Source organism: Polypterus senegalus, chromosome 17 (genome assembly GCF_016835505.1).
Source record: "Polypterus senegalus isolate Bchr_013 chromosome 17, ASM1683550v1, whole genome shotgun sequence".
In the NCBI taxonomy this organism is placed as follows: Eukaryota; Metazoa; Chordata; class Cladistia; order Polypteriformes; family Polypteridae; genus Polypterus; species Polypterus senegalus.
The window spans coordinates 79889972-79908459 of NC_053170.1; the positions used below are offsets into that span (position 1 = coordinate 79889972).

The 18488-nt window shown below is 42.1% G+C and overlaps 1 protein-coding gene across 1 annotated transcript in view; it reads left to right on the forward strand.

Moving 5' to 3' along the window:
- The window catches only part of LOC120517826, a 60431-nt gene extending 42409 nt beyond the window's left edge, over positions 1-18022 (forward strand). The window contains exon 8 of the mRNA XM_039740324.1: positions 17056-18022. Within this exon, the coding sequence (XP_039596258.1) occupies positions 17056-17904 (849 nt within the window). The 3' untranslated portion in view covers positions 17905-18022. The remainder of the gene's footprint in view (positions 1-17055) is intronic.
- The last annotated feature ends 466 nt before the right edge of the window (positions 18023-18488 follow it).

The window sequence follows — 18488 nt, forward strand, 5'->3', positions numbered from 1 at the left end:
GCTTGGCTCCATCCGTTAATTTGCTGTGTTTTATGTTTTTCATTTTTTATTTCCTTCTTTTTTAATCTTCAAAAAGTGCTTAATGCTGATCATATATTGGTATTATGATATTAATATGCAGATGGGCAACAGTGTTGACTTTTTCTGAAACACAAGGCTATGTATGCACTGATAAAAAAAATGTGGTATACAGTACTCAGTTTATCTCAGATTATTGTCACATATGATAGACATAGTACAATAAAGTGTGTGCTTGTCCAAGAGCATCATGCCACCGTTGTCCAGTTGGCCAAATCTCGCTTTGTAGATTATTAAATATAACAATAATCAATAATGATAAGCAACACAGTTTAGATTCATTTTGAATATGTTATGCTTCACATGCAAGTTTGCAATAATGAAACTTACTAAATGGTATTTGGGTTTGGGAGTTTAAGTTTTTTTGGGAGGGGGTGTAGAAACAAACACAACACAGGGTCCAGATAAACAGGAAAAAGTATCTTTTGTAAATGCAATATGTCTAAAAACAATTCAAGATGAGGTAAAATGAAGTACTCTAGGACAGTGTTTCTCAACCACTGGATTGGATAGGTTCCCACCGGTGCGTCACAAATATCTGGCTTTGGGTTGCAAACACACTTGGAGGGAAAAAAAAAATGTTTCAGGTACAGAGTTGTTGTGACACACTGAAGTTTTTTTCTTCCCTGTTTCTAATGCGCTCATTTTACTATGGGGACCTCCCTCGTTATACTGTAGTCTTATAGTTGTACTTGATTCACAAAGGGAGAAACCACCCTGCTTTTCAGATGCTGTTTGTGGCTCGTCAAGGAACTTAAATAGGTAAAACTGGGTGCCAAGTGAGACAATTAAATCGTTATCATAAAGTGGTTAAGGAAAAAAAACTTTGATGACATGCTGGTTTTAGTGATGCTCATATTTAAACTTTGTGAGTGCTGATGAAATCTTCTGGAACAGTGAACTGGCTGATGAAAATTGTAGTTGCCATGTCAGCATTTTAACAAGGTTTGCAGGAAAGATAAAGGGAGGGTGATACAGTATATATTTAATAGCTGTCTTACTAGATCAGTTGTGTAAAATTGACTATGCTCATAGAAACAGTGCCTGGCAAACATTTGCTAAACATATGTTCCTTGAACTTCACCCAACTTTCCTCCTTTCACTTTGCTTCTGCAGATGGTCTTCATTTGCATAAACCAACATGCCTCATTTTCAGGTGCGTTATTAACAAGAAATATAAATAGGTAAAAAAAATAATAAAAAGACTTGTTGGCTTATTTTCATTTTTGTACAATGTCACCATATTTTAACCAAACCAATAAAAGTATTTTTGAGCTTTTGGGGTAAATAGTTTTTCTATTGTATAGGATTTTTACCCCTAAATATTGATATATCAAAGTGTCTTTTCATAGTGGATACCTACTGCCCTAGATGTTCAATTCTGCTGAATTTCAGCTTTTTGCCCTTAATTCTAAACGGTATGTGTGGAGACAACCAGGCACTGCTCATCACTTGTCCAATACAGTCCCCACAGTGAAGCATGGCGGTGGCAGCATCATGCTGTGGGGTGTTTTTCAGCTGCAGGGACAGGACGACTGGTTGCAATCAAGGGAAAGATGAATGCGGCCAAGTACAGGGATATCCTGGACAAAAACCTTCTCCAGAGTGCTAAGGACCTCAGAAGGTTTACCTTCCAACAAGACAATGACCCTAAGCACACAGCTAAAATAACGAAGGAGTGGCTTCACAACAACTCTGTGACTGTTATTGAATGGCCCAGCCAGAGGCCTGACTTAAACCCGATTGAGCATCTCTGGAGAGACCTAAAAATGGCTATCCACCAACGTTTACCATCCAACTTGACAGAACTGGAGAGGATCTGCAAGGAGGAATGGCAGAGGATCCCCAAATCCAGGTGTGAAAAACTTGTTGCATCTTTCCCAAGAAGACTCATGGCTGTATTAGCTCAAAAGGGTGCTTCTACTAAATACTGAGCAAAGGGTCTGAATACTTAGGACCATGTGATATTTCAGTTTTACTTTTTAATAAATCTGCAACAATTTCAAAAATTCTTTTTTTGTCTGTCAATATGGGGTGCTGTGTGTACATTAATGAGGGAAAAATTAATTTAAATGTTTTAGCAAATGGCTGCAATATAACAAAGAGTGAAAAATTGAAGGGGGTCGGAATACTTTCCGTACCCACTGTGTTTATATATATATATACTTCTATACAACGTGTAACTCTTATTCCCGCGTTATTCGTTGGAGTGTAACAGACCGATAAACTTGACAGCTCCATTGTCGATCTGCATCAAGGAGGAAATGAGGGCAGTGATTCGCTTTTTGTTTGCCTCGTTTGGCCCGTTATCGTGGTGAGGGAAATGGATTTTTACAGCAAATCGTTACTGTAGATGAAACTTGGGTTCATCATCACGAACCGGAAAGTAAGGCTGCAAGCAAGGTTTGGAAACTAAAGGAAGCGCTAAGGGGAAGAAAATTTGCAAGTGATGAAGATGTCATTGATGTGGTGCAAAATTGGTTGCAGATGCAACCGAAAAACTTTTCCGACGGAATCAAAAAACTTGTAAAACGTTGGGAAAAGTGCATTGGAGTCCAGAGAGGTTATGTAGAAAAATAAGGTATGTTTCACATTTCTATCATTAGAATAAATGCCCCTTTTCTCAAATGTCCTTTTACTTTTTGACTTCCCCTCGTATATATAGATATAGCAAAATACCCACGCTTCGCAGCGGAGAAGTAGTGTATTAAGTTATGAAAAAGAAAAGGGAACATTTTAAAAATAACTTAACATGATTGTCAATGTAATTGTTTTGTGACTGTTATGAGTGTTGCTGTCATCAAGGATTTGATTATCATTATTTCTTTCAATCAGGTTTGTATTAGGAGGATGTGTTGTGTTCAAGTTACACTCCGTGTTTGTCAACCGTTGTAAAGATAACAGGTTTCATTCATCGATTCCTTTCTTACTGCATCAATAAACAGCTCATATTCCTCTTTATTTGAGACATCACACACTGCATGCACGGGTTTTTTATACAATGTCTTCCTTTAGCTGGACATTGACTTTTTCCGCGGTAGCTGTGCTTATGCATATGCTTGTATGTGTCACATGCTTCATATTCTTTTGCTGCCTTCTCAATTGTGTCATGCGTTTTTTTGTTCAGCGCTCTTTGGAGCTTTTGCTTTTTGTCTGCGTACTGCGTTCACAGTCAGTTCACGTGAGCCGCTCGGAGTACATGCATCGAAGGTTCTCGGCTGTGCTTGTGCTATCTCATGCGATATTTAGCGGCAGAGTGTTTCTATTGGATTGCTGCTGGCGGACGGCCTTATATGGGTAAGCACTCAATTACGTGGGAGGCGTGACGATGAGGGACGCAACACTGCCTCACACGGCGACCGAGCTGCCCGCTATGGCCGGTATATATGTACATAAGTAGGTTCCAGTTATGACTGTTATGCGTAGAATTTCGAAATGAAACCTGCCTAATTTTTGTAAGTAAGCTGTAAGGAATGAGCCTGCCAAATTTCACCTTTCTACCTACAGTGATGAGTGAGTCAGTGAGTGAGTGAGTCAGTCAGTGAGGGTTTTGCCTTTTATTAGTATAGATATATATATATATATATATATATACAGTTTATATATATAGTGATAAAGGCACTATGTTGCGCCTGACCCGGCACAGACTGACCCAAAGGCACGTGTACAAATAACAACACAGGCTTTATTTTCTTCAGCTGGAGGGCACGTCTTCCCCGTAATCCCTCCAGCCACAACACAGTTCCAAAAGCACTTGAAATAAAGCACAACTAATCACCACAAGTATGCCCTTCTGGCGGCACCACTCCTCCCAGGCAACCTCATCCTCTTCCTCCCGATTCTGGCTCCTGAATAGTGGCTGCAGGCTCTTTTTGTAGCCCTCTAGGAAGTGCTCCAGGTGGTAATTGACCTAATTAGGCTGCACTTCTGGGTGTGGCTGCATTCCAGCCCACAGAGTCTTGTTAAGCCATGCAGCTCCTCCGGGTGGTGGCCTTGGAGCCTAACAGATCCTGAAGTCCCACACCTGTGGCCCCGATGTAACCCAGAAGGGTTGCCACCAAGCATTCCGGGGGACGTAGAGTGTATCCCATGGTTGCTCCCCCAGATCTAGTTTTGAAGGGGTGTCCCGGCCGGGCATGGGACCCAGCCACCCGTTACACTGTCCCTCTCGGCTAATCAGCACGTCCTGCGAGGGCTGGTCCTCTCCAGGAAAGGGAGTCAGCTTTCTTGTATCCATGGCTCTGTCCTGTGGAAATATAATTAACAGGTCTGGGGGTGCTGCCCCGACGTCTCTGTCACTCAGACGTCCTCTCTGGTCAACACCTCCAGACAGTTGTAGCACGGCCGACCCCCTCCAGCTCGACCGTTGTGGGAACGGAAGCAGGCAGGAAATCCCTGCCCCTTTGCCCTTTGCTGAGGGTTCATGGCGTCTCCGCCCCTCAGCAGCGTAGCCCTCCCATGCCCTCACGCTGACGGACTTACGCTGCATGCTGTCAGGAGGATCCTGTTTCTTTCTCTAGGACCTCCTCTTCCTTTGCGGTGCACTAATGGTCTGGGTCCCCTTATGGGAAGAAGGGAGACCCTGTGCCATCTGCACCTCTTTAGACAGGCCGCGAGACCGGCACTGGCAGTCGTGGTGAGGTTGTTTGACAGCTGACGTCCACCAGCTGTCTCCCCATACACTCCGCTGCCACCCTGTCGGTTATCACAGGAAGCGTCTTTTGTAGTGGGCGGAGCAGCCTGGCAAGCAGTACTGATCATCACCGTGGCCGCTGCGCTACCGCCCCCTCCCCCACCCCTTTTCCTATACGGTACAGGTCTCACCTGTACCGCTGTGTCCTGCAGGCTGGAGGATGATGCACCATGTGTGTGAAGCCACTCGGTGATGGCTCCTAACAAGGCGCCGAGTTTCTTGTCCAATCCCTCCTTCGTCTCCTGCAGGACCTGAAAAACCTTAACCAAGGACTGCCAGGGCAGGAGGAAAAGTTCATCCTCAAGTGCGGCCCAAGAAAAGTTAATACGATCTCCGCAGGCCCCTACGGGTAATCCCGAGGTTTGGGGAGAAGGTTCGTCGCCCCTGCCAGCCAACCTTCCTCAGCGGGCAACTGACACACACCCTCTCCCCCTTTACCTTCTTCAGGGAGGAACGTGGAAAACCCTTCCCAAGGCCCTTCACCCTTGGGCCCATCACCTACCTCCAGCTGCAACCCGTGGTGCTGGTTAGCGTGGCAGCGTTTGGCGGCTGACTTCTGTTTAACGCAGTGTCTTCAGGAGCTTGCCTGTGGCCCCTGCCGCGTGCCCTGAAGTCCCACACCTGTGACCCCGATGTAACCCAGGAGGGCTGCCAACATGCGTTCCGGGGGACATAGAGTGCATCCCATGGCTGCTCCTCTGGATCTAGTGTTGAAGAGGCATCCCGGACTGGCTTGGGGCCCGGCCACCCTTCACAATATATATATATATATATTTTGAAGAAAACACAGAAACACAGTTTAAGGGTTGGGGATTTTGTTCCCATATACTGTAAACCACAGTAAGAACTTGAGAGTTCTCTGTAACAATCAGTTTTGCAACATACAATTGACAGAGAATGGTAGTAACATGGAAGAATTTTTGTGATGGAGAACGTAAGTAGGAATGCTGGGAGAATGATGTGGAGGATCTTGGGATGGTGGTGACGTTATCTGTAAGTGACTGGAGGTGACATCATCAGGGGGTTTTAATAGGGAAGAGGCTCGGAATCTGGACGAGGCTTTTGACAAAAATTCAAGGTGCCTTGGGTTTTTGTTGTTTGTCTTTCCTGTTAAAATAAAGAGAGCGGTGTTAACATGTCTTAGTCTTGTGGTTTCACGCGGCTTGTCGGGTCCTTTAGCTGCCCCCTAATTGCTCGTGTGTGACAATATATATATATATATATATATATACCTGTATATATATATATAGAGAGAGAGAGAAAGAGAGAGAGGCACATTTAGAATATAATGTAAATTCCAGGTATATCTTACATAATGGCTAAAAGGCTACTTGTGTATTAGGAGTTGAGGGGTAAAATCAATTCTTAGATGCATCACGATTTCCTCTTGAACCATTCTGTAACTTATGTGTGAAACTCCATAATCAGACATTTATGGGTGCTTACGAATGAGTTAGAAAATATACACAGTACTACACCCAAGTGTACACAATGTAAAAGTTAGTGGTGAACTATAAAAACACCAAGCTCAAAAAACAAAATATTCCCTATTATAATAATAAGATTATCTATATAATAAAAGCCCAGCGGTGTCCGGGTCCGGGTCCGCGTTCCTTTTGGCTGTATAGCCGCCCGTAGAAAAGCCCCAGTCCGTCCCCTCTCAGAATTCCTGCTTACCCCGCTCCGTTCTTTCCCTTTTGCTTTTATTTTTCCTGTTCCCCAAAATCTTTTCAAAACAGAAGTAATAAAATAGACAGAGCGTCAAATTAACGTTTTCTCCCCTCTGTCGATTAAATAATCAATAAAATGAAATAAAAAAATCACGAAAGAAACAGAAACCACAAACTACCCTTACAGCGTCCACCGCGCTTCTGGCGTTATAGCCGAACACGTGGTGTATGCAGGTTATGAGGTGTGACGCTAATTAACGCCCGTACTACAACAGATTATGTGATTCATATACTATTAGCTATTTACAGGGATCAACTCTTTTGGGCAAAATTAAATTATAAATAACATGTGAACTTGAGTATTTCGAGCCCCACGTCTGAGTCGGATGTTTCCCCTGGTCACCAATTCGTGTGTTTCACTATACCCATTATGCCTTTCCGTCTTCAGCTACCCATGTGCACTTGTACGGAGGAGACCTTACGGAACAATGCCGAAACGAAACGCAACTGAACCTGCTGCTGCGAGTAAGGACACATTACAATGTGATCACGAAGCAAAGAGGCAAAGGCGTGACAGTCGCTCGCAAAAAACAGACACTCAGCATTCACACAGATTAGCTCAACGACGCGTTTCTGCCGCAGCGAAAGGCAACTGAAACCCTTCCAGAGAGAGAAGACAGATTATGCCGTGATCGCGAAAGAAAGAGGCAAAAGCATGCCAATGAGACACCCGACGACAGGTCCTAACGATTGCAAAACAACCGTAATATACAGAAACATACTGTCTCGCAAGAAACTCCGAGTGAACGCTCTCAAACTAACACTCACCACTCACAGACATAAATGTGGTGCGATGAAGGACCCAGTTCACGACTGGCAGCCACGTTTAAACAGGGAGTCCTTCAACTGTGGTCATCCAACGCGCAGCGTAGTGCGCTGCAAATTGCTAGTCTATATAATAAAAGCCCAGTGCGGTTTCCGTGTCTGTGTCCGGGACCGCATTCCTTTTGGATGTATAGCCGCCTCGTAGAAAAGCCCCAGTCCGTCCCCTCTCAGAATTCCTGCTTACGTTCTTTCCCCTTTGCTTTTATTTTTCCTGTTCCGGAAAATCTTTTCAAAACAAAAGTAAAGCAATAGACAGAGCGTCACATTAACGTCTTCTCCCCTCTGCCTATTAAAAATTCAATAAAATGAAATTAAAAAATCACGAAAGAAACAGAAACCACAACCTACCCTTACAGGGTCCACCGCGCTTCTGGCATTACAGCCAAACACGTGGTGTATACAGGTTATGTGGTGTGACGCTAATTAATGCCCGTACTACAACAGATTATATTGTTCATATACTATTAACTATTTACAGGGATCAACTCTTTTGGGGAAGTTCATAGAAAAAAATTACATTATAAATAACATGTGCACTTGAGTATTTCGAGCCCTGCATCCGAGTTGGATGGTTCCCCTGGTCACCAATTTGTGTGTTTCACTATGGCCTTTATGCCTTTCTGTCTTCACCTACCCATGTGCATTTATATGGAGGAGACCTTACCGAACAATGCCGAAACGAAACACAACTAAACCTGCTGCTGCGAGAGAGGACACATTACAGCGTGATCACCAAGCAAAGAGGCAAAGGCATGACAGTCGTTCGCAAAAAACAGACACTCACATTCACACAGATTAGCTCAACGATGCGTTTCTGCCGCACAACGAAAGGCAACTGAAACCCTTCCAGAGAGAGAAGACAGATTACGCCGTGATCGCGAAAGAAAGAGGCAAAAGCGTGCCAACCAGGTTTCCAATGGAGTTTTTGCGAAAAAATATTTAGCGCTTCAAATTTTAGCTGATGGAAATGCTAATTATCGATAAAATGTTGTACATGTCGACATAATATTTTTCCGTTTAACTTTAGCGCATAAATTCCATATCGATACTTCAGATGTCGCAAAAACTACATTGGAAACACTTTTTGTGTAAAAGGGCTTTAACGCAAATAAATGTGTCACATGATACATTTTCATCACGTGCAATCAAAACGAGAATAGCGGAGCGGTTCGCATGGTCTGATGAAGAGACTCGTTATTTCTCGTGATGAGCCAATGCAGTAGCGGATAGGCTGGGTCTCCTGCTACTAAAAGGGGTACCTGAACTCCCTCCACATCAACTGTAGCCTGGGGGTGTCTCTCAGGATGTCTAAATACTACAAAAACCGCAAAGGTAATTTACTGTGCCAGTCAAAATATTTAATAAACCGTGTGTTTCATTATCTAAACTTTTTTTTCTTATTATTAAATGGCAGATGTTTTAGCATATATGACAAATTCTCTCATTAATATTAACTTTAGTTTTTTTTGATTAAACATCATTATTTGGTATTAATTCAAATTTCAGTTTTAATTAAAACCCATAAGGGAAGCAGGTTACAGTACTAATTCAGTTGTTATCGCACTGAGAAGGGATGTTGAAAGGTAGGCTCACCTGTACAGATCCGATGCTGCAAACACAGCTGCATCATGGGCACATCCAAGAGTGCCAACTCAAATGTCTCGTTTCATGCACCTGTCATCAACAAGGGCCTGGAGAACAATAGATGGCCACCCTTTGCGATTAATGTAATCGTGGTAGCCTTCCGTCGGGGGAAGAATAGGCACATGCGTGCCATCCAGCGCACCGTAAATCTGTGGCACAAGATGCACCAAGGAATTGCGGTATGCAATTTCATTGGCCTCCGCTACAGTCGGAAGTCTGATATAACGCCGCATTTATTTTTCTTTAATAGCGGTGCACACAGCATATACACATCGATGGACGGTAGTTTTACTAACCCCGAAAGATTCTCCAACTACTCTATACTCGGCGCAGGTTGCCAGCTTGTAAAGGGCAATGGCAATCCGCTTTGGGGTTGGAACCGGTGGTCAGTGACAACCTGTGATGGGCGCAACATCAGGACTGATGAATCCACACAACATCTCACACGTCGTCCGTGTCATTCTAAAATGTTGCAGCCAGAGATTTTCTGTGAAGTGTCTCCCCACCACCTCCTCCCAGAAGGTCTTATTCTGTTGTCTCTCCCATACCCTTGGGTTTCGTCACACTGGGGTACTTTCTTCGAGCTCTAGGGCTATCAGACAAGCAACTGCTTCATTCTGCTGTTGTCTTTGGATATTATGTACAATTCCAATTATTTGTGATACTGAAATAACAGTAAGCTGGCAAATTTCAAAAAACTGTCTGAATAATCTCTTCATTTTTTTGTTTCTTTCTTTAGTGGAGGGGGTGTAACGTGGAAAACAAAAGGTAGATAATTTACGACATACACAAAATTATTTATGGAAACGGCTCAAGGGCAGATTTTTTTTTCGCGATACAACAAAACTTATATGACAGTTCGTTTTGGAGGGCATGACGTCATCATGCACACCATTTTATCGATACAAAGCCAGTTGGATGGAAACAGGCTGGAGACAGCAAATTTCGCAAATTTTTTTTATGTATATTCTGTTTGTCGATAACAAAAAGTCGCAAAAAACTGGATGGAAACTTGGACACCCGACGAGAGGTCCTTACGATTGAGTCCTTCAACTGTGGTCATCCAACGTGCAGCGTAGTGCGCGGCAAGTTGCTAGTTTAATAATAATCAACAATCTAAACAAGAAGTTAAAAATGAGAATAATGTTGCCTCCAAAATTAACAATCCACATCCATAAAGCAAAGGATCAAATTGAGAACCTGCAAAATGTAAAAATAGAACTGAACAACACAAAGATAATGCCCCAGTATAAGGCTAAGGCATTTCAGTCCTTATATAGGCCACCCCTGGGCTCAATTATACAAAGCGCAAAGAACATAATGAGCATGATAACCATAAGGTAACAAAAAGAAAAACACAAAATGATTAATGATACAAAAGACATTTAAGACAAACAAGTATATTTAGAAACATATAGCATAAAATCCATAAAAAAGGACAAAATAACAAAACACAAACATAAAAAAGAACCTAAAGCCAAGGATAGAGCCCTGGCCAAACTGTGAAAGTAGTTGCTGACTTTATTACAGGCAATCCTTGTTATGTGCAGTTTCTGTACAATGTTTTGAATGAAAGGAATCCTCCACCCAAAAGTGCAACACAAGCTGAGACGGATGCAGAGTGCAGGTGGCTGGGGAATGCCGTATTGGAAACAAGGGCAGCCACCACTTGCCAGGGAGTCCTTCCAATGATCATATATCACTGCTAACATTACCACCCATCCATGGCAAGATTTTTTGCACTGTGCCAACACTTCTTCTTCTTTTGGCTGCTCCCGTTAGGGGTTGCCACAGCGGATCATCTTTTTCCATATCTTTCTGTCCTCTGCATCTTGCTCTGTTACACCCATCACCTGCATGTCCTCTCCCACCACATCTATAAACCTTTGCTTAGGCCTTCCTCTTTTCCTCTTCCCTGGCAGCTCTATCCTTCTCCAAATATACTCAGCATCTCTCCTCTGCACATGTCCAAACCAACACAATCTCGCCTCTCTGACTTTGTCTCCCAACCGTCCAACTTGAGCTGATCCTCTAATGTACTCATTTCTAATCCTATCCATCCTCGTCACACCCAGTGCAAATCTTAGCATCTTTAACTCTGCCACCTCCAGCTCTGTCTCCTGCTTTCTGATCAGTGCCACCATCTCCAACCCATATAACATAGCATTAACATTAACTCAGTACTGTCCTGTAGACCTTCCCTTTCACTCTTGCTGATACCTGTCTTGTCACAAATTACTCCTGACACTCTTCTCCACCCATTACACCCTGCCTGCACTCTCTTTTTCACCTCTCTTCCACAACCCCCATTACTCTGTACTGTTGATCCCAAGTATTTAAACTCATCCACCTTCGTCAACTCTATTCCCTGCATCCTCACCATTCCACTGACCTCTCTCTTATTTACACACATGTATTCTGTCTTGTTCCTACTGACCTTCATTCCTTTCCTCTTTAGAGCATATCTCCACCTCTCCAGGGTCTCCTCAACCTGCTCCCTGCTGTAACTACAGATCACAATGTCATCAGCAAACATCATAGTCCACGGGGAGTCCTGTCTAATCTCGTCTGTCAACCTGTCCATCACCATTGCAAATAAGAAAGGGCTCAGAGCCAATCCCTGATGTAATCTCACCTCCAACTTGAATGCATCCGTCACTCCTACCACAGACCTCACCACTGTCACACTTCACCTCATACATATCCTGTACAACTGTTACGTACTTCTCTCCCACTCCCGATTTCCTCATACAACAGCACAGCTCCTCTCGAGGCACCCTGTCATATGCTTTCTCCAAGTCCACAAAGACACAATGCAACTCCTTCTGGCCTTCTCTAAACTTCTCCATCAACATCCTCAGAGCAAACATTGCATCTGTGGTGCTCTTTCTTGGCATGAAACCATACTGCTGCTCACTAATCATCACCTCACTTCTTAACCTAGCTTCCACTACTCTTTCCCATAACTTCATGCTGTGGCTCATCAATTTTATTCCCCTGTAGTTACTGCAGTCCTGCACATCCCCCTTATTCTTAAATATCGGCACCAGTACACTTCTTCTCCACTCCTCAGGCATCCTTTCACTTTCCAAGATTCCATTAAACAATCTGGTTAAAAACGCCACTGCCATCTCTCCTAAACACCTCCATGCTTCCATAGGTATGTCATCTGGACCAACGGCCTTTCCATTTTTCATCCTCTCCATAGCTGTCATTACTTCCTCCTTGCTAATCCGTTGCACTTCCTGATTCACTATCTCCAAATCATCCAACCTCTTCTCTCTCTCGTTCTTTTCATTCATCAGCCTCTCAAAGTACTCTTTCCATCTGCTCAACACATTCTCCTTGCTTGTGAGTATGTTTCCATCTTTATCCTTTATCACCCTAACCTGCTGCACATCTTTCCCAGCTCAGTCCCTCTGTTTAGCCAATCGCTACAGGTCCTTTTCTCCCTCCTTAGTGTCCAACCTGTCATACAACTCATCATAAGCCTTTTCTTTAGCCTTCGCCACCTCTCTCTTCACCTTGCGCCTTATCTCCTTGTACTCTTGTCTACTTTCTGCAGCTCTCTGATCATCCCACTTCTTCTTTGCCATTGTCTTCCTCTGTATACTCTCCTGTATTTCCTCATTCCACCACCAGGTTTCCTTTTCCTCCTTCCTCTTTCCAGATGCCATGTCAAGCACCCTTATTGTTGTCACCCTTACTACATCTGCTGTAGTTTCCCAACTGTCTGGTAACTCTTAACTGCCACCCAGTGCCTGTCTCACCTCCTCCCTAAACTCAACCTTGCAGTCTTCCTTTTCAACTTCCACCATTTGATCATTGGCTCTGCCCTCACTCTCTTCCTCTTCTTGATCTCCAACGTCATCCTACAGACAACCATCCTATGCTGCTTAACTACAATTTCCCCTGCCACCACTTTGCAGTCTTCAATCTCCTTCAGATCAACTCTTCTGCATAGGATGTAATCTACCTGTGGGCATCTTCCTCCACTCCTGTACATAACCTTATGTTCCTCCCTCTTCTTAAAATATGTATTCACCACAGCCATGTCCATCCTTTTGGCAAAATCCACTATCCACTGACCTTCTTCATTCCTCTCCTTGACACCATACCTACCCGTCACCTCCTTGTTTCCACTGTTACCTTCACCATCATATCCATTGAAATCTGCTCCAATCACCACTTTCTGTCCCTTGGGTACACTGTTCATCATTTCATCCTATTCACTCCAAAAATCTTCTTTCTCACCCATTGCACACCCAACTTGTGGTGCATATGCACTAACAACATTCATCATCACGCCTCCAATTTCCAGCTTCATAATCATCACTCTGTCTGACACTCTTTTCACCTCCAAAACACTCTTGACATACTGTTCCTTCAGAATAACTCCTACTCCATTTCTCCTCCCATTCACACCATGATAGAACAATTTGAATCCACCTCCGATCCACCTGGCCTTACTCCCCTTCCATTTAGTCTCTTGCACACACAATATATCAACCTTCCTTCTCTCAATCATATCTGCTAACTCTCTCCCCTTACCAGTCATACTGCCAACATTCAAAGTTCCTACCCTTAGTTCAGCTCTCTTTACTTTACTCCTCTCGTCCTGCCTCCGGACACGTCTCCCCCCTCTTCTTCTCCTTCTTCGGCCAACAATAGCCCAATTTCCTGTTGGCTAACAGTACTGGTAGTGGTTGTTGTTAACCCGGGGCCCGACCGATCTGGTATGGAAATTTGTATTGTTGTCCGCATATTGATTTGGCAAAATTTTACATCAGATGCCCTTCCTGATGTAACCCTTCCCAACCAGAAACATACTGGTTTGTGCATCCCCTGTGGCTGGGATGCACTGTGCCAACACAAGACTTGTAATGTGAGCCATTACAAAAAGTATAATACATGAAAGACATAGATAGTGCCTCATTTTTCAGACTTAGGCTGGGTTTATACTTCACGCAACATGATGCGTGCTCCTGCAGAAACTTTTGCTATGCAAGCAGTGTACTGTTGATACTTGTGCATGAATCTTACGTAAATCTGGAAGATTCCACCAGATGGCAGTGCAAGATATCATCACGGTGAGAAAACGTTTAGCTTCCCTGTGTTGTGAATTGCCTGAAATATCCATTAAATTCTGAGGACACCTTGCCACAATATCTCTGAAAAGGATGGATGTGCCCATTCCAGCACGCATCGGGCGTACCCAGCACAAGGCATCAGCTCATTGCAAGGTGAATACAAGCACACACATACACTAGCATCATTTTAGCATTACCAAATCCACAAACCTGCATGTCCTGGGAAGAAAACCGGAGCACACTTTGGAAAGCGACCAGGAAAACATACAAACTCCAGGCAGGAAGCATCAGAGACGTAACTCCCTGAGAGGCAGCAGCGCTATCACTCTGCTTCCGCTCTGCCCCCACATGTGTAATTATTAACAGAATTCATTATTTAAATGAAATTAACGATTTATCTGTAAAATGTAATATACATACTTTAACACATTTCATCATGAAAGTGATATAAAGTATAACTAAGGATTCTAAATGTACAGAGAGCTGAAATATCATACATTTAAAGTGTTCTGTGTGGCAGTTGATAGTAGCTGCTGTAGTCAGTTCAGGAGGAAGCCCCAAAAGTACGTAGCGATAACAACTGGGTCGGTTTTAAGATGACGTTTACGACGATCCTCTTTATTGACAAAATAAACTACGAGATTAAAGTGGAAATTTCGAGATTAAAGCTGAAATTTCTACTTTAATCACAAAATAGACCTTTTCACTGTGTCCCTAATTTTTTTTTCCCTGTGACCCAAATATACTTCTGTACATTCTGAGGATGTTGTGAAAATCCCCAAAAAAAAAAAATGATGGCATAGAAGATGATATGTAAGACCTTTAAAATGTATACTGTCATTACGATGGGGAATATGCAACGCTTGAATATAAAAGCACCACGAATGCATTTATATGCCAGCACTTTGCTTCACCACATCGAACCATTCATCAAACATTGAAGCACGCACATTGATCCAGTAGGATCTGTAAAGCGGCTTGCTGTTACATGTTGTTAGTAAACAGAGACTCTGACATCATGTTAAAACTTGAACATGCTGTGCCCCCCAATTTTTTGCTGGTACTGTTACAACTCTTGCACGTGTCATGTTAATTTCTGAGGACTTGCTCTGAGAATGCATCAAATGAATGCTAAGAACGTGTGACAGCCATAATGTGTGCATGTACCTGTTCTGAGTGTAAAGTATAAACCGATCCATACATATGTCAAATGCATGTACTGAGAATTTCCTTGAAAATTAGGCATTTTGAATGTAATAGTCAAACAACTGGCAATGACACATACGTTCCTGTACAACTTGATGATGTAAATCTAATATGTTTACTGTTATCTTTTGTTACTATGTTTCTTAAAATCTGTATTTCTTTGTTCCTTACTTGCAACAGACAGTGTTTCCTAATATCTTTGTCTTCCTCAATTAAAGAAAAATTTAGACTCCAGATATTCTACTTCTTATTCTACTATTGGCTAAACAATACTTAAAAACTAAAAATAATGTTAACAAATATTCTCTTTCTAATCTGATGAATTCATATTTTTGCAGTGCTAAAGCCTATGAATAACCCCTGACAGGGCTGGATTTCCCATAAGGCAAACCTAGGCCATGGCCTAGGGTGCAGCAGTCAGGTGGGGCTTATATACAGAAAAAATATTTACAAATTTTTCAGTATTATTTTGAAAAGGCCATATAAAATGCTGTTTTAAATGTACATCCATATAGCTGACAACCTTAAAGTAGAACCTGAGAAAAGGTCAGTTGCTTACAAAGAGTTTGACGAAAGATTTGGTGCTAATACAAAATTCTGGTTGCTGACTTCTCCTGAATTTGAAGAAGAGGGAAGAAACCTGCTTTTGATTTTCAAAGATGAAATCTCACATAACTGATTGCAACATTGGGACTAAAAACCCTTTAGCACTTTGCAAGTGGCTACAAGAAAAAGAACTACAAACAGTTTATCCAAACATTGACATTTTATTAAGAATGTTTGTCCTCGCGCCAGAGCCAATTTCCTCGGCTGAAAGATCTTTTTCTTCTCTGAAAAGAATCAAGGATCATTTAAGATCTACAATGCAGCAATATAAGCTGAATGCCCTTGCACTTCTTTACATTGAAGCAGATTTAACAAGATCTGTCGACCTCAATAAAACAATTAAAGACTTTTCATGGACAAAAGTGCGAAAGAAGAAATTCTAGTAGGTATTTCAGACAACTTGATGAAATTCGATGGAAAGTTTTTTGTAGGTGTTAATGTTATACAATTTCATAATTAGTGTAGTAGTGTAGTTTTGAATTAAAATATAATGTAGTTCAAAGATTATAAAGATTGTATTAAGTGCTTATATATTTCAAAAATAAAGTATTACATAATAAATTTAAAATTATAAATCAACTTTTTTAGGGGAGCAGAATTATGTGTTTTGGCCTGGGGCATAGAAATGTGTAAATTCGGCCATGACCCCTGAAACACGTTAGATTACACAGAGCAGTATATACACCAATGCAACACTGTACCTAACAAGTCTTCTTTTAATATTAATGACTCTTTTATTTCTATTTTTAATGATATGTAGATGTTAGAAGAAAATGTACTGCCCTTCAAAAGTTCTCATTTAAATGAGACCACAAGACCCCTGTTTTCCAGTGTGTCTCAGTAAACAAGCAGTTATCCATGTGTAGTAGCTTCCAGCATGTCCGTTCACAACATGGCTAATCCTATTTTAGATTTTATTCAGTTGTTCAGTGTATTTGGAGTTCAAAGTGAGGATGATCTTCTGATTGTCTTGTATATCAGACTGCTGCCTCCGGTGCACTGCAAATAAACATAATCGCTCCTGGAATATGGTTTTAACCGTACTTATTATAACGGTATTCAAAATAAAAGTAATTAAGAACAGTGGTGTTGAAAAAATGTAAATAAAAATGTACACTTTTTTTTCTTACAGTTTAGCAAAAACTAGACTCAAATTCACATATGTATTTTATTCTTTATTAAGGTTGTTGAAAGCTTCAACCATGATGAAGAAATGGACATTCTTGACTGCCTTTGGGGACTAAATGAGAAAATGCTTATACCAAGGGTGAAAAATGAAGAGCAGATGTGTGGAAATGACTTTGCTTTTGCCTCTCGCGTCATCAGTTATTGTTATTTTGAAGATGTGATTACGAATAACAGAACCAAAAAGTATTTTGGAGCTTCAATTGCCTGCAAAGGTAAAGTTCAAAGAGAGATCCTCATTGATGTGGCATGTATGAGGACATGGAATCAGAAGGTGGCTATTGGTGTAACTACTGCTACCATTAAGGGAAACAAGCCCCTGCTGTTGCCTCCAAATGTCCATTCTACTGCATATCGCATGAAAAACAACCCTTTGTGGAGAAATGGAAATGAGGTAGTGCGGTCATTGGAAACAAGTTCCTCTGAACAGGCAGATTTGAAGTTGAGACCAATGGAGGGCTATTTGCCAATGCCTCCTTGCAACAGATGTCTTGAAATATTTCCTAATATCACATTTAATCCAACAAGAATGGAAGATAATCATCCTCCAAAATGGGAGCATGGAAACTGTGCTGAATGTGAATCTGTAAGTAAACTGCTAAATGCTGACAGGAGCCTTGATATGAGAGTGGCAATACCTAGTGACTCCAGGTTTTGTGCAAATATACCATGTTCCTCAATAATCCTGTTTAGAACATTTTTTGACTTGTTAATGCATGAAAGAAAGAAAAGGTTAATTACTAATCTGAAAAAGACTAAATTTGAGTTGGGAGAACCTCTTTTTTGTTTTGATCCATCCTTTTGCAATAACAGTGCTGCCCTTGTCCCAGTTCAGCCTGTCAACTAGCAGCATTGCTGATGAACAGAGCTTTTTAATCTTCAAATGTGTTATTTAACTTAATGTATTTTAATTTACATATTTAGGCATACTGTGTGTGTGTGTCTCTCTCTCGTGCGCCTGTGTGTGTGTCTCTCTCGTGTGGACTGTAGCACAGACGAAAGCAAATGAGGCTGTGTTTGGTTAGTTGTTGCGTGCGGGCACATGAGCAGTCAGTGCACATGCCTCAAGAGCGATGGTGGACGCAGGAGGAGGGGTGCAGTTGGCGGGCGGGGCTCTGTCATGCGTATCCCATGACGTGGGAGGAGGGTTAGAGTTGGTGGGCGGGGCTCTGTCGAGCATATTCCATGGTCTTAGAGTTTGTGGGCGTGGCTTTCTGTCTTGCTTCCGCTCACTGTCTTGCGTGCCCTTGGTGAATTATATATACAGACTAGCAAAATACCCGCGCTTTGCAGCGGAGAAGTAGTGTGTTAAAGAAGATATGAAAAATAAAAGGAAACATTTTAAAAATAACGTAACATGATTGTCAATGTAATTGTTTTTATTGTTGTTATGAATATATATATACACCCACACACACACACACAGACACA